Source organism: Lampris incognitus, chromosome 18 (genome assembly GCF_029633865.1).
Source record: "Lampris incognitus isolate fLamInc1 chromosome 18, fLamInc1.hap2, whole genome shotgun sequence".
In the NCBI taxonomy this organism is placed as follows: domain Eukaryota; kingdom Metazoa; phylum Chordata; class Actinopteri; order Lampriformes; family Lampridae; genus Lampris; species Lampris incognitus.
Window position 1 is genome coordinate 4370013 of NC_079228.1, and position 13957 is coordinate 4383969.

Below are 13957 nucleotides of genomic sequence, written 5' to 3' on the forward strand. Positions count from 1 at the left end.
TCAGCGATCATCCTGCTCTGGCTCCAGCTCCCAGTCCCTCCGGGCCTCCCTCCGGTCAACCAAATCATGATCCCCGTGTTAAGCCTAAAGCCTTTGGTGGGGAGTTCGAGCAGTGCAGAGGTTTTCTCGGTCAGTGTGAGCTCCTGTTCAAACACCAGCCAGCCAGGTATAGGACGGGAGAGGCTAAGGTAGTCCTGGTGATAACCCTGTTGACTGGCAGAGCCCTCAGTTGGGCAATGGCGGCGGTTGGCCATCACGAACTGTTCTCCTAAAACGGTGACGCCTTCTGCCGCGAATTTTGTTTAGTGTTTGACCAACTGGCCCCTCGCTACGTCGGTCCCTACACCACTGACCGCATCATCAACCCCTCCGCGGTACGTCTCCTCCTCTCTGCCTCACTTAAAATCTATCCTGTGTTTCATGTCTCTCACCTCAAACTGGTATCCTCCAGCCCCCTGTCTCCCCCTGTCCAAGTTCCTCCGCCCCCCAGGGTTCTTCACGGTGGCGATTTGGTCAGGGATGTCAACTGACTTCTCGCCGTTCGTCGCCAGGGCCGGGGTTACCAATACCTGGTGGACTGGGTTGGTTACGGGCCCGAGGATCACAGCTGGGTGCCCCGATCCTACCTGGCCAACCCCGCACTCCTGGAGTTCTATCGGGCGTCTCCCTCGTCCCCAGCGACCATCACGTTTTCCCCAGACCTCTCCAGCGATCTCCCTCGGCGTCTCTCTCCCTGGACCCCTCCCTTTGGACTTGACTTCCTGGATCTCGGACCCGGACGTCCTCGGACAACCCCTCGCTCTATGGATTCGGACTTTGTTAGCCAGGTGCACGCATATCGTCACAACAACCCCCACCTGAGATTCCCCTGTTAGCCATCCCTGTGGCAGTGCTGTTTATTTTCCTGCATTAAAATTGCCTTCGGGTTTTCTCGGTGCTCTGTGTCCATCTGTCCTTTGGGTTTCGCTCCACTGGCCTCTGGTCTTCATTCGTGATACGTAACATAGGCCACACGATGGGTGGCTTGCTCTTGCGAGCCTTCCCATGCCGGTAAACGGAAACGAACTCCGCCACATCTGCTGACGAGGCTGAGCTAGTGCTAACAATCGCAGGTCTGCTGTCAGGCCCGTCACATCTAACGTAATCCTAGCCGAAAGCAGCTGCTCTAACTCACGGACACGTCTCTCTAGTAGAGACGACCTGTGTGTAACTATGGAACAGTCACCACAAACCATCATTTTAACGAGGCTGCTTTGACTCTGTGAATGTAATAGAGCTAACTGCTAAGCTAGGCTAAGCTCAAAGCTAGTAACAAACTAAGAACGACAATCTGCTTACTAAACAGGAGCCGTATAAGAAAACTACAGAATCTAGCGATAAGTGAACTAAGCACAGAACGTAGCCAAATCAGAACAAATGAAGAGGTTCGGGCAGAATATAGAGAAGAGATAGTAAGAAAATAAAAGTTGTCGATCTCACAAAGCTGACTCCCACTAAGGCGGAAGCTGGAAACAGCTGGCAGTGACGTCCATGGACCAACACCGAAGGAGGAGCTACACATCACACCACAGTACACTACACATGCTCTCGGAACACCGTCTCTTGGTTTTTGCATCATCATTGTGAGACAGACACTGATGTCACAGAACGATTAATACAGTTCAGAGAAGTTCTTCACGTCTTAATATATTTCTTCATGTCTTTACCCACTGTTGTTTCTACTCTTTCTTTTCTAGCTATTCATAGTAGCTTCTGCTGCTGAGTCTATTTATAATTCACATCTGGGTTTTTAAGCATGGACACATCAATACGTTTCTTCTATTTTCGGGAAAAGGAGCTATACAACCACTAAAATAACTATAAAAATATAATTTCTTTATTGGAAATAGACAAAAGTGCAACAAACAAGAACTCGCTTGTGTCTTGGCCAGGTGGTTATAGATAAAAACAGCAATACAGCTACAACATTGTGTTTAACGAGTTACACAATTTATAGTACAAAACTTTGCAGCAATATTTACATGTGGTGTGTTCATCAAATGTTCACTTTCTTTCTTTTTACTTTTTAAATTAACAGTAAACAAGATTAGTAACAGGACTTCTTGTACCATGCCACATGACGGGTCATTCTGTGTGTTTATTTCTCTCCAGCTTTCTGATCTTCAGCCAGGCTTTCACTTGGTAGATGAGACCTCAAGAGAAAAACTGCTCATGTCAAATTCCATGACGTAAATAAGACAACCCGTGGTCAACAGTTCACCTCCAGTATTACTAAGGTGAACATTGGCATATCGAACTTAAAAGAGCTCAGTATGGATATTAAAGAGCACGTCATCAGGACTTGTGTGGTCATGGTCTTTACATAGGTCGGTCATTTTCAAACGTCATAACCTGACATTTCCTGTCAAAGCGTGGGCATCTGCATTATGAGATGCCTCCGTCTGGCCAGCATCCTTCACAGTGCCGTCTCGTTTCTCATACCGTGTCCCTGTGGCACAGGATGCACCAGGTCTGCAGGGCCTCCTCAGTGCATCAGGCTCACCACACGCTGATCCTTGTGCAGACCTTCACTGGCAGACCTTCCTAAAAGACCTTCCTAAAAGGTGGGTGGCCTTGGAGCTGCACGTCATACAAAACACAAACCAAATAAAAGTAACATGAATTAAAGAATGGATCTCTTGCGCCACATCGTGTCTTGGAAACGCGTGTTTTCTTTCAGTCTCTAAACTAGGCTGGCGTTGTTGTGGGTAAAGGGGGGGCGTGGGGTCCCAAAATTTGTACAGCTGCCAACAAACGTTTGGTTAGATGGATTAGCGGAGGGAGGGAACTGGAACTACATCACCGTGCGTGCCTGTGTGTGTTTTTGTGTGTACACATGAGCAGCTCGTAACCCTCCATTCACATTTCATTCTCATAGTCCCCAATCATTCTTCGTGTGTTAGAGGCCAGGAAGATGTCGTTGTCCTGAGGACAGTCGTGGTGGCATGAACAAGTCTTGATGAACATCATCTTTTTTTTGAAGACGTCTCCTTCCGGACAGCGAAACTCCACCTCGGCGGTGATAGTGGTGTGAGGCGTGCAGCAGCGTTTGTCTGTGCATACGCCGCAGAATTTGGGCTTGTAGAGTCTGGTACTAAAGCACCCTGAGAGCTCAAAGCGCATGTTACGATGGGCCTTGGGGGTCCGCACACATTTCTTTCCCACCTGTTAGATGAAAAACAAAGGGAAATTGGCACACTTCCTTGACATGCTTAGAAATCTCAGTTACAATCCAGATTACCTGGCTGCTCGTGGCCAGTTATTTTGATGACTAGTATGAGTGAGTTCTCTGAAAAGCTCTAGTGTTATTCCAGGGAATTAAACTTGTCTCCTCACTTTGATGTCTTTCTCTTGGTCTGCATTGCAGGGTCTGATCAGGCAGATGCGAGTCTGCCTCCCCAGTTGACAGCGGTCATTGTCGTTGGTGATGCGGGAGGAGATGCCCATGCCGCAGGTGGCCGAGCACTCGCTCCACTCGGTGGTCTGGACAATGCAATTAACCCTAGGGCTCTCTGGGACCGGGCCCCGGGCAGAGACCTGCCGGAACACTGAGAGAGGAGAGGAAGAAGAGACCAAGGGGCGAATGTCAGAGCCTCCTGCAGAAGGAGAGGAGTAGTGAGGGGAGGGGAAGAGGTGTGGTGGGGGGGGGTGATTAAAAAAAGGAGAAGTGGCAGACAGAATGAGTGGACGATATTAGTGCTTGTATGTATAAAAGGTGTAGAGATGAAATGAGGTAATTATGGTAAAGGGTTGTAGGGGATGGGGAAGTCAAGGAAAAAGAGGAATCCTCAGTTTGTTTGTTTTTCTCTGCTTTGTATTTCAAAGGAAGTGCTCACCAGCCATAGCTGACTCAAAGAGGTGGTCCTGGGGTGTTTGGTCACAGATCCACTCGTCGCAGCACTTGCCAGGGATCTGGAAACGACGTGGGTACGGGCAGTCGGGAGTGGGTAGCCACACGTCATTGGCACAGGTTGGCACACATCCGATCTCACCATTCATACACACACAGTGGTGCTTGCAGCTAGGCTGAAACGTCTCTCCACTACGGTAGATGACCCCTCCCAGGTCACAAGTCTGTCCATCTTGGGCTGGAGAGAGAGAGAGAGAGAGAGAGAGAGAGAGAGAGAGATTGATTGATTGATTGATTTATTGATTGAAGAGCCACCATTCAAACTGGATCACATTCATTCATGATTAGACGTTTGTAATAGAAAGTATTTACTGAATCTTCTTTTTTCAGCTTGTTCTCTGTTTCTCAGGGGTCACCACAGTGGGTTTTACAGTTTCCATCGGTACCCTGTGAGGGCGCTGCACCAATGGTGGCCGCCAGTGGCGCCGGCAGCCGTAATCCTGTACGCACGGTGCGTACAGGGATCTGTACGTACTGTGCGCTATTAGCCAGTGACGTTAACACCAATCATCGGCCTTCAAATGTATTTGCGTAATAATAAAAAAAACGTGCGCACGGTGCGTACAGGATTACTGCCGCCAGCGCCACTGGTGGCCGCCGTCAAACCGGGCCTCAGCCGATCCTGTATGAAACCTCGATCCGGTATGGTCTTGTCAATCCACATACTGATTTGGCAAACATTTACATGGGATGCCTTTCCTGGCACAACCTCTAACCCTGTGGACGGGGCACAGCTGAAGCATTGGATGCCATCCCAGTATTCATGGACTTGCGCCCATGCCTGTCGCACTGGATGATTTACTTTATAGGTTAGGGAAGCCTCACAAATACTATAGCATGATGACGGACGTATGGACTTGAGTCACATAACTTGGACTCAAGTCACACTCAAGTTACAGATTTGAAGACTTCAGGCTTAACAAAATTGAAAAAGACTTGCAACTCGACTTTGACTTGGCTTCTCCAAGTCCAGAGATAAAATGCTTTAAAAAGTGTGCAGCCAATCAACTATTCATTTCCATGATAGATCCGCTTTGAATCAAGAAGTAATAATACAGAAATTTTAAATAATGATAATAACAAACTGGACTTCTATAGCGCTTTTCTAACACTCAAAGTCGCTTTACAATAAACGGCGGTGAAACAAGAAAACAGAAATATCATTCACACTCTGTTTCCGAGACTACGAGGCGCATCGGAGTATAAGTCGCACAGCGGAAAACGCGTTGTTGTGAGGAAACGAAACGTGCAAGTTGCTTACAAGTTGCGTTGCGTTGGTGCTAACATAGAAGTTGAACAAGTAGAAGGGACATTTCCGTTCAGCTCAACATAGCAGGATGAGCAGAGAGGGTTTTATCTGAACCACTGCCACTGCAGAGAACTGTGACCATTGTAGCAGGCTAACTTCTGTATTGACAGACTTGCGGCAAGTTGCGGACTCACTGAAGTGAGGTTTCGCAGTACAACCAAACGAGCGGTGGAGTAGTACGGACATTTACAGCCCCGCTGACATGTGTGTTGGCACAGTAACAACATTCACCATTTTCTTTCCAACTACTCAAATGACCACGGCAAACAGTCAAGTCCGTTCTACTCTCATTCAGTTTCTATGGGTAGCACAGTATTTTCAATTGCGTCATAAATATTAAACAGTGCCATCTAGTGGCCTTGCTTGAAATGCAGTGTATTCGTCCGACAAAATTACTGTAGTGGGAAATACCTGGGGATGTACTTGGAATGTTGCACTGGGCTCGTGCAGCTAGAGGACCAATCACAGGTTAGCTCGCGCTGTCACAGACGCAACTATATTAGATACCGCGGGAGAGACAAAGGCCAGAACTGTTTAGTAACCATATCGTAGACTGTCACCTTAGCGTGGGATAGAGCAGGGAAACCTAGCGTATCCTGGGCTAGACAGTAGATACGGTGGCTAGCAGTGGTAGTGTTAGCAGCAGACTGCCTCGGTACCTGTAGCTAGCTGACTACCCCCGAGAGCTTCCCCAGAGAGACTGAGAGAGACCTTCACCCGGTCACCCCGGAGCCAGAGTACGGAGAGAGAGAGAGAGACACGCACCCCGGAGAGCAGCCATCCATCTCCCGCCCCGCCTAGAGCCCAGCCGCCCTGTTCCATCACCAGCCCTGGTCCCAAGGTGAGCTTGCTAACCCATTAGCACACGGCTAACTAGCTAACTAGCAGGCTAGCCCTAGCATTGGCGCAGCTATCCAGCTAACGGTGGTGAAGCCCGGTTTGTCGCACCTAAAAGTCCCCGCCTCCATCCATAGTTATCCGGGCTATAGAAAAACCGCGACATTACATTGTATAAGTCGCAGAACCAGCCAGATTTGAAAAAACAAAAAACAAAAAAACAGCAATGTATAGTCCCGGAAATACGATAATTTGACCAAGTTTAGTATAGCAACAATTTTTTTTCTTTTTTTTTACATTTTGAAATGGCATTGAATTTGATGAAGACCGCATGATGACTTGTTAAGGACTTGGGACTTGAGTCTTAAGTGCCCAGACTTGAGACTTACTTGTGACTTGGAAAACAATGTCCCACCTCTGAATATTACCAATTGCGATTGATTTGTTATGGTCTCACCCTATCCGTCTCGGACCGCCTCCCCGGCGCGCTCTGAGATCTCACCCTCTCCGTCTCGGACCGCCTCCCCGGCGCGCTCTGAGATCTCACCCTCTCCGTCTCGGACCGCCTCCCCGGCGCGCTCTGAGATGCCGGAGACATCCGAGCGCTCGAGACGAGCGCTGCACCGCATCAGGTGTTCATCATCACAATCCAGCGCCAGGTGTCTCCAATCGCAATCAAGCACGCCAGCAGCAATCTGGCCACTCCTCGCTCCCCATAAGAAGCCTTCCAGAACGCCTCTCCGTGCTTCGACGTACTGAACCCTGCGACCCTCCTCCGCGACTCCCAGTGAATTCCCCGCTCCAAGCTCAAGCCTCAGCCTCGTCTTCACCGGACTTCACGTTACCCTTCCACAACCCTCTCCTCGGATTTCCTTAAGACCTACTCTGGACCCGGATCGGACTCTGACTCACCCTTTTGGATCACGGACTGGACTTGCTAGCCAGGTGCACGCACATTATTCAACACCTCCTTGTCATTTACATACCACACCACACATAGGCTAAAAACACTCACACATAGTTATATACACAAGCCGCTGGACACGACACATAGTTTATTCACACATCCCACTAACACAACGTTTTTTTGCACCATACATTCCCCCCACTTTATTCCAGTTATTATTTAGTGGCAGTATTTATTATCTCCCTTCCTTGTTATTATTCCCCTCCCCCAATAAAACCGCCTTTGGGTTTTGAACCGTCATCCTGTGTCTGTCTGCCTTGGGTTTCGCCACACGGGTCTGGTTCTGGTGCGCGGGCTCAACAGAACGTCGAAGACATTATGGACCCAGGCAAACTCAAGGGGCAGACAGCCCCGTCCCCCTAGAGGCAGTAGTAAGAAGTCACGGCAGCCAACTTGCCTCTCTCCGCTCAGAGCTTACTACTGCCCTCACCCAGGTCACCGGAGAGATCAGCCAGCTTCAGTCCGGCTCCCAGGCCACGACGAGCGCATTAGACGCCCTCTCCGTGCAGATCACTGCACTCACAACAGCAGTCTCCAGGATCAGCGACCACCCTGCTCTGGCCCCGGTCCCTGCCCCCAGCTCGGCCTCCGGTTTCCCCGTTCCTGGTCCCGACATTCCCCCTCCTTCGAGTCAACCCACACTGGACCCCCAGTTCGAGCCTAACCTTCCCTGCCCCAAGGCTTTCGTTGGGGAGTTCGAGCTGTGTAGGAGTTTCCTTGGTCAGTGTGAGCTCCTGTTCAAGCATCAGCCAGCCAGGTATAGGACAGGAGAGACCAAGGTAGCCTTTGTTATGTCCTTCCTCACCGACAAAGCCCTCAGCTGGGCCATGGCGGCGGTTGGCCATACTGAACTGTTCGCCTTTGACTATGGGGCCTTCCGCCGTGAGTTCCGTCTGGTGTTCGACCACCCAGCTGACGGGCAGGATGCTGCCAGCCGCCTCCATTCCATCCAGCAGGGAGCCAGGTCGGTGGCAGACTAAACCTTGGAGGTGAGGATACTCACGGCAGACAGTAGGTGGGATGACACTGCACTCAAGAGCGCGTACAGGAGGGGGCTAAGCGAGCCCATGAAGACCTCATCGTTCGAGACCTCCCTGCTACCTTCAACGAGCTCGTCACCCTCGCCCTCCTGATGGACGAACGGCTGCGGGAGCGGCGCCAGGAACGCGCCCCACGCACTGGGGCCTCCCATAGACCAACCCCCGTCCGTTCGACCGGCACCTCCCCTGGGTCAGCGTCCCGTGGGCTCTCTCCACCCTCACACTCCCCCTCGCAACCCTGGGTGTCCTCTGGATCCAGGCCGGAGGAGGAGCCCATGCAGTTGGGTCGGTCACGGCTCCTGCTAGAAGTTAGGGAGCAGAGGATGCGTGACCACCTCTGCCTCTACTGTGAGAGGTCGGGCCACTACATCAAGGCCTGCCCGACTCGCCCAAAAGACCCAGCTCACTAGCGAGGGGTGTCCTAGTGAGCCTGACGACCCTTCCACAGCCCCAGCCCAAGAAGGAGCACAACCAGCTGGTTCCTGTCACTCTCACCTGGGGTAACGACTCATTCTGTGTTGGTGCACTCCTGGATTCGGGGGCAGACGAGTGTTTGATGGACATCTCGCTGGCCCGGCAGGCCGGCGTTCCACTCGTCCCCCTAGACACACCCCTCACAGCCCAAGCCCTAGATGGTCGTTCATTCGGTAGGATCACGCACAGCACTGCTTCCCTCACCCTCACTCTTTCGGGTAATCACGTAGAAACTATGCGTTTTTTTTGTTTTACACGCCCCCACAGCGCCCCTGGTGTTAGGAAGACCGTGGTTGGAACGGCATGATCCCCACATCTCTTGGTCAACTGGGCGGATTTTGGGTTGGAGCGTTGCGTGTCATGCCAACTGCCTTCGCTCCGCCCACTCCCCGTCCAGCGGCCTCAGACCCGTGCCTCCTCCCACGGATCTCACTGGTGTTCCTCCCATTTATCACGATTTAGCCCCTGTATTTAGTAAGGACAGTGCACTTTCCCTCCCCCCTCACCATCCCTATGATTGTGCCATAGATCTCCTTCCCACCGGTCGGCTGTATAACCTCTCCATCCGGGAGAAGGTGTCTATGCACAATTATATCACAGAGTCCCTGGCTTCAGGAATCATAAGGCCCTCGTCTTCCCCGGTGGCAGTGGGCTTCTTTTTTGTGGCAAAGAAGGAGGGCAGCCTGAGGCCTTGCATAGATTATCGAATGTTAAATGACATCACGGTGAAAAATAAATATCCACTCCCCCTTATGAGTTCCACGTTCGAGCCACTCACTCATGCCACGGTGTTCACCAAGCTAGACCTGCGCAGCGCGTACCACCTGGTGCGCATCCGGGAAGGGGATGAATGGAAGACAGCCTTCACCCACCTAGGGCATTTCGAGTACCTCGTTATGCCCTTCGGCCTCACCAACGCCCCGGCCGTCTTCCAGGCGTTGGTCAACGATGTGCTCCGAGACATGCTGAACACGTTCGCGGTGGTGTACCTGGATGACATCCTCATGTTCTCCAGCACTGAGGAGGAACACCACCAGCATGTCCGCCTGGTCCTCCAACGGCTGCTGGAGAACAGGCTGTTCGTGAAGGCCGAGAAGTGTGTGTTCCACTCTGCCTCCGTGGAGTTCCTTGGCCACATCGTGGAGAAGGGGCTCATCCGCACTGACCCCAGGAAGACCCGAGCGGTGGAGGAGTGGGCACGGCCCACCAACAGGACGCAACTCCGGCGCTACCTGGGGTTCACCAATTTTTACCGGCACTTCATCAGGGGGTTCAGCCATTTGGCCGCCCCCCTCACTGCACTCACCTCCACCCTCCGCCCCTTCTCCTGGACCCCGGAGGCAGAGGCCGCCTTCTCGGCCCTGAAGAGACTGTTTACAACTGCTCCGGTGCTCGCCCACCCGGACCCGTCCAGGCAGTTCATTGTGGAGGTGGACGTGTCGGACACGGGCATCGGAGCCGTCCTCTCCCAGCGGTCGGAGGAGGACCAGAAGATCCACCCATGCGCCTTCTTCTCCCGGCGTTTCAGTCCTGTGGAGAGGAACTACGACATCGGCAACAGGGAGTTGCTGGCTGTCCACGCCGCCCTAGAGGAGTGGAGACACTGGCTGGAGGGAGCAGGGCAGCCGTTCATCGTATGGTCCGATCACAAGAACCTGACCTACGTGCGGACGGCTAAGAGGCTCAACCCCAGGCAGGCACGCTGGGCTCTCTTCTTCAGCCGGTTCGACTTCACCCTCACCTACCGCCCGGGCACCAAGAACGTCAGGGCAGACGCCCTCTCCCGTCTGTTTCCCGAGGGGTCCCCTGACGCCCCAGACACCATCCTTCCCCCGGCCCGGGTGGTGGGTGTCGTCACCTGGACCATCGAATTGGTGGTGAGAAGGGCCCAGCGCGCCCAGCCCGACCCAGGCAATGGACCCCGGAACCGGCTATTTGTGCCTCCCTCTGTCCGGCCCCAGGTGCTGGAGTGGGGCCACTCCAGCCGTTTTGCCTGCCACCCCAGTGTCTACCGAACGGCGGCCTTCATCCGCAGGGGTTTCTGGTGGCCCACCATGGAGGCAGACACCAGGGAGTTTGTGGCTGCCTGCACCACCTGCGCCCGCAGCAAGGCTCTCCATCGCCCTCCAGCAGGTCTCCTGCGCCCCCTTCCTGTCCCCGGCCGACCTTGGTCCCACATTGCCTTGGACTTTGTAACTGTCCTCCCTGTGTCCCAAGGCAATGACACCATTCTGACCATTGTCGACCGGTTTTCCAAGGCCGTCCACTTTGTTGCCCTCACCAAACTCCCCTCTGCAGCCGAGACAGTGGACCTTCTCGTCTCTCATGTCGTCCGCCTCCATGGGATTCCCCTGGACATTGTCTCTGACCGTGGTCCCCAGTTCACTTCTAAGGTGTGGCAGGCCTTCTGTAAGGGGATTGGGGCCACGGTCAGCCTCTCCTCTGGGTATCACCCCCAGACCAATAGGCAAGCAGAGCGGGCCAATCAAGCCCTGGAGGCGGCTTTGCATTGCGTTACCACCAGCAACCCCGCCTCCTGGAGCAAGTACCTGCCCTGGGTGGAGTACTCGCTCAACACCATGGAGAGTTCGGCTACCGGTTTGTCCCCTTTTGAGTGTTCCCTAGATTATCAACCCCCTCTGTTCCCCCGTCAGGAGTTGGAGGTGGCGGTCCCGTCCACGAGGGCCCATCTCCGCCGGTGTTGGCGCCTTTGGAAGACCGCCCGGGCCGCTATGTTGCGAGCTACAGAGCGGACCTGGCGCAGCGCTAACTGGCGGAGAGTGCCGGCCCCAGCTTATCGGATTTGCCAGAGGGTATGGCTCCTGGCCCGGGACCTGCCCCTCCGTACCCTCAACCGGAAGCTGGCTCCCCGCTACGTCGGCCCCTACACCATCGACCGCATCGTCAACCCTTCGGCGGTGCGTCTCCATCTCCCTACCTCACTCAAAGTCCATCCCGTGGTCCATGTCTCTCACCTCAAACCGGTAGCCTCCAGCCCCCTGTCTCCCCCTGTCCAAGCTCCTCAACCCCCAGGGTCCTCGACGGTGGTGACATGGTCTGGGATGTCGACCGGCTGCTCGCCGTACGCCGCCGGGGGCGTGGGTACCAATACCTGGTGGACTGGGTTGGCTATGGGCCCGAGGACCGCAGCTGGGTTCCCCGGTCCTACCTGGCCGACCCCGCACTCCTGGAGGAGTTCTATCGGACTCATCCCGATGCCATCGGACGGTCGCCCGGTGTCTCCCGTAGAGGGGGGGGGGTCCTGTTGTGGTCTCACCCTCTCCGTCTCGGACCGCCTCCCCGGCGCGCTCTGAGATCTCACCCTCTCCGTCTCGGACCGGCCTCCCCGGCGCGCTCTGAGATGCCGGAGACATCCGAGTGCTCGAGACGAGCGCTGCACCGCATCAGGTGTTCATCATCACAATCCAGCGCCAGGTGTCTCCAATCGCAATCAAGCACGCCAGCAGCAATCTGGCCACTCCTCGCTCCCCATAAGAAGCCTTCCAGAACGCCTCTCCGTGCTTCGACGTACTGAACCCTGCGACCCTCCTCCGCGACTCCCAGTGAATTCCCCGCTCCAAGCTCAAGCCTCAGCCTCGTCTTCACCGGACTTCACGTTACCCTTCCACAACCCTCTCCTCGGATGTCCTTAAGACCTGCTCTGGACCCGGATCGGACTCCGACTCACCCTTTTGGATCACGGACTGGACTTGCTAGCCAGGTGCACGCACATTATTCAACACCTCCTTGTCATTTACATACCACACCACACATAGGCTAAAAACACTCACACATAGTTATATACACAAGCCGCTGGACACGACACATAGTTTATTCACACATCCCACTAACACAACGTTTTTTGCACCATACATTCCCCCCACTTTATTCCAGTTATTATTTAGTGGCAGTATTTATTATCTCCCTTCCTTGTTATTATGCCCCTCCCCCAATAAAACCGCCTTTGGGTTTTGAACCGTCATCCTGTGTCTGTCTGCCTTGGGTTTCGCACACGGGTCCGGTTGTGGTGCGCGGGCTCGACATGATTGTTATTAATAACAAGCATGAACATCAGCTGCAGAAAATAAAGCTGTCTCACCAAGCAGTTGAGAGGTAGGCCGAATAACTGACCTGTGCAGATGCCCACCTCTGTGTCACTCAGTACTGCAAAGTCACAGTAGAGGCCCTTGTGGTGGTCACAAGACTCCTGGGTGGAGCAGGGCTCTCCTTGCTGCCTGGCACAGACTTTACAACAGCCACAACCATCCAGAACCAGGCTGGTGCCAAAGGGGCAGGGAGGGGTGTCAGAGGGGCAGTCACAGGGCTGAGAACAGTCCTGGGCCATTGTCTACAGACAGCAAAGAAAAAAATAATCACAAATTACAAATTGGGTACATCCCCCCCCCCGGGATAAAGCAGTGTTTATGTTACCTAATTATCCGTGGGCTACAACAGCTTTCCCTTTAGACTTCTTTATGCTCATATACCTCATTTATGTCCAAAATTATAATTAGCTTTCTTAATTCACACTTCTCTTATTTGGCTGTGAACATCGATATGTTATATATGTTATGTATGTTATGTATGTTATGTGTGTTATATATGTTATATTTGTTGTATGTGTTATATGTTATATATATCATATATGTTGTGTGTTATATGTTTTATTGTTATATGTGTTATGTGTGTTATATATGTTGTGTGTTATATGTGTTATATGCGTTATATATGGTATATATGTTATGTGTGTTATAAATGTTGTGTGTGTTATATATGTCATGTGTTATATGTGCTATATATGGTATATATGTGTTATATATGGTATATATGTTATGTGTGTTATATATGTTGTGTGTGTTATATGTGTCATATGTTATATGTGTTATATATGGTATATATGTTATGTGTTATATATTTTATATGTGTTATATGTGTTATATATGTTATATGTGTTATATATGTTATGGGTGTTATATATGTTATATATGTTATGTGTGTTATATATGTTATGGGTGTTATATATGTCATGTGTTATATGTGTTATATATTGTATATATGTGTTATATATGTATATATGTTATGTGTTATATATGTTACATATTTTATATGTGTTATATATGGTATATATGTGTTATATATGTTATATGGGTTGCTGAAGCGTCATGTGATGTAGGCTGAAAGGTTCAGGCTACCGACTCCTGCATGCGGGACAAACCCCGGACAGGCCCCTCCTGGCGGTATTGACCGGACTGCACTTGTGGAGTTGGCGTAACCTGGGCAGCGCTCAGCTGGCTGAAGCCTAACGGGACCGCGGACTGGCGGTTATAAGGGTCCCACACATCCCTGGCTCGTAAGTGCCTCACAAGTGGGCAGTCCGGACT

The 13957-nt window shown here is 52.1% G+C and overlaps 1 protein-coding gene across 2 annotated transcripts in view; it reads right to left on the bottom strand.

The window, feature by feature from the left end:
- Positions 1-1879: 1879 nt before the first annotated feature.
- ccn2b (cellular communication network factor 2b) overlaps positions 1880-13957 on the bottom strand; it is a 21999-nt gene continuing 9921 nt past the window's right edge. The window contains exons 2-5 of one of the 2 annotated variants that reach the window (XM_056298381.1): positions 12708-12924; positions 3876-4127; positions 3376-3587; positions 1880-3204 (exon numbers count right to left, since the gene is read on the bottom strand). In XM_056298381.1, coding sequence (XP_056154356.1) covers positions 2899-3204; positions 3376-3587; positions 3876-4127; positions 12708-12924 — 987 coding nt within the window. In that variant the 3' untranslated portion in view covers positions 1880-2898. Of the gene's footprint in view, positions 3205-3375; positions 3636-3875; positions 4128-12707; positions 12925-13957 lie in introns of both variants that reach the window. The other variant, XM_056298380.1, reaches the window with a different exon arrangement.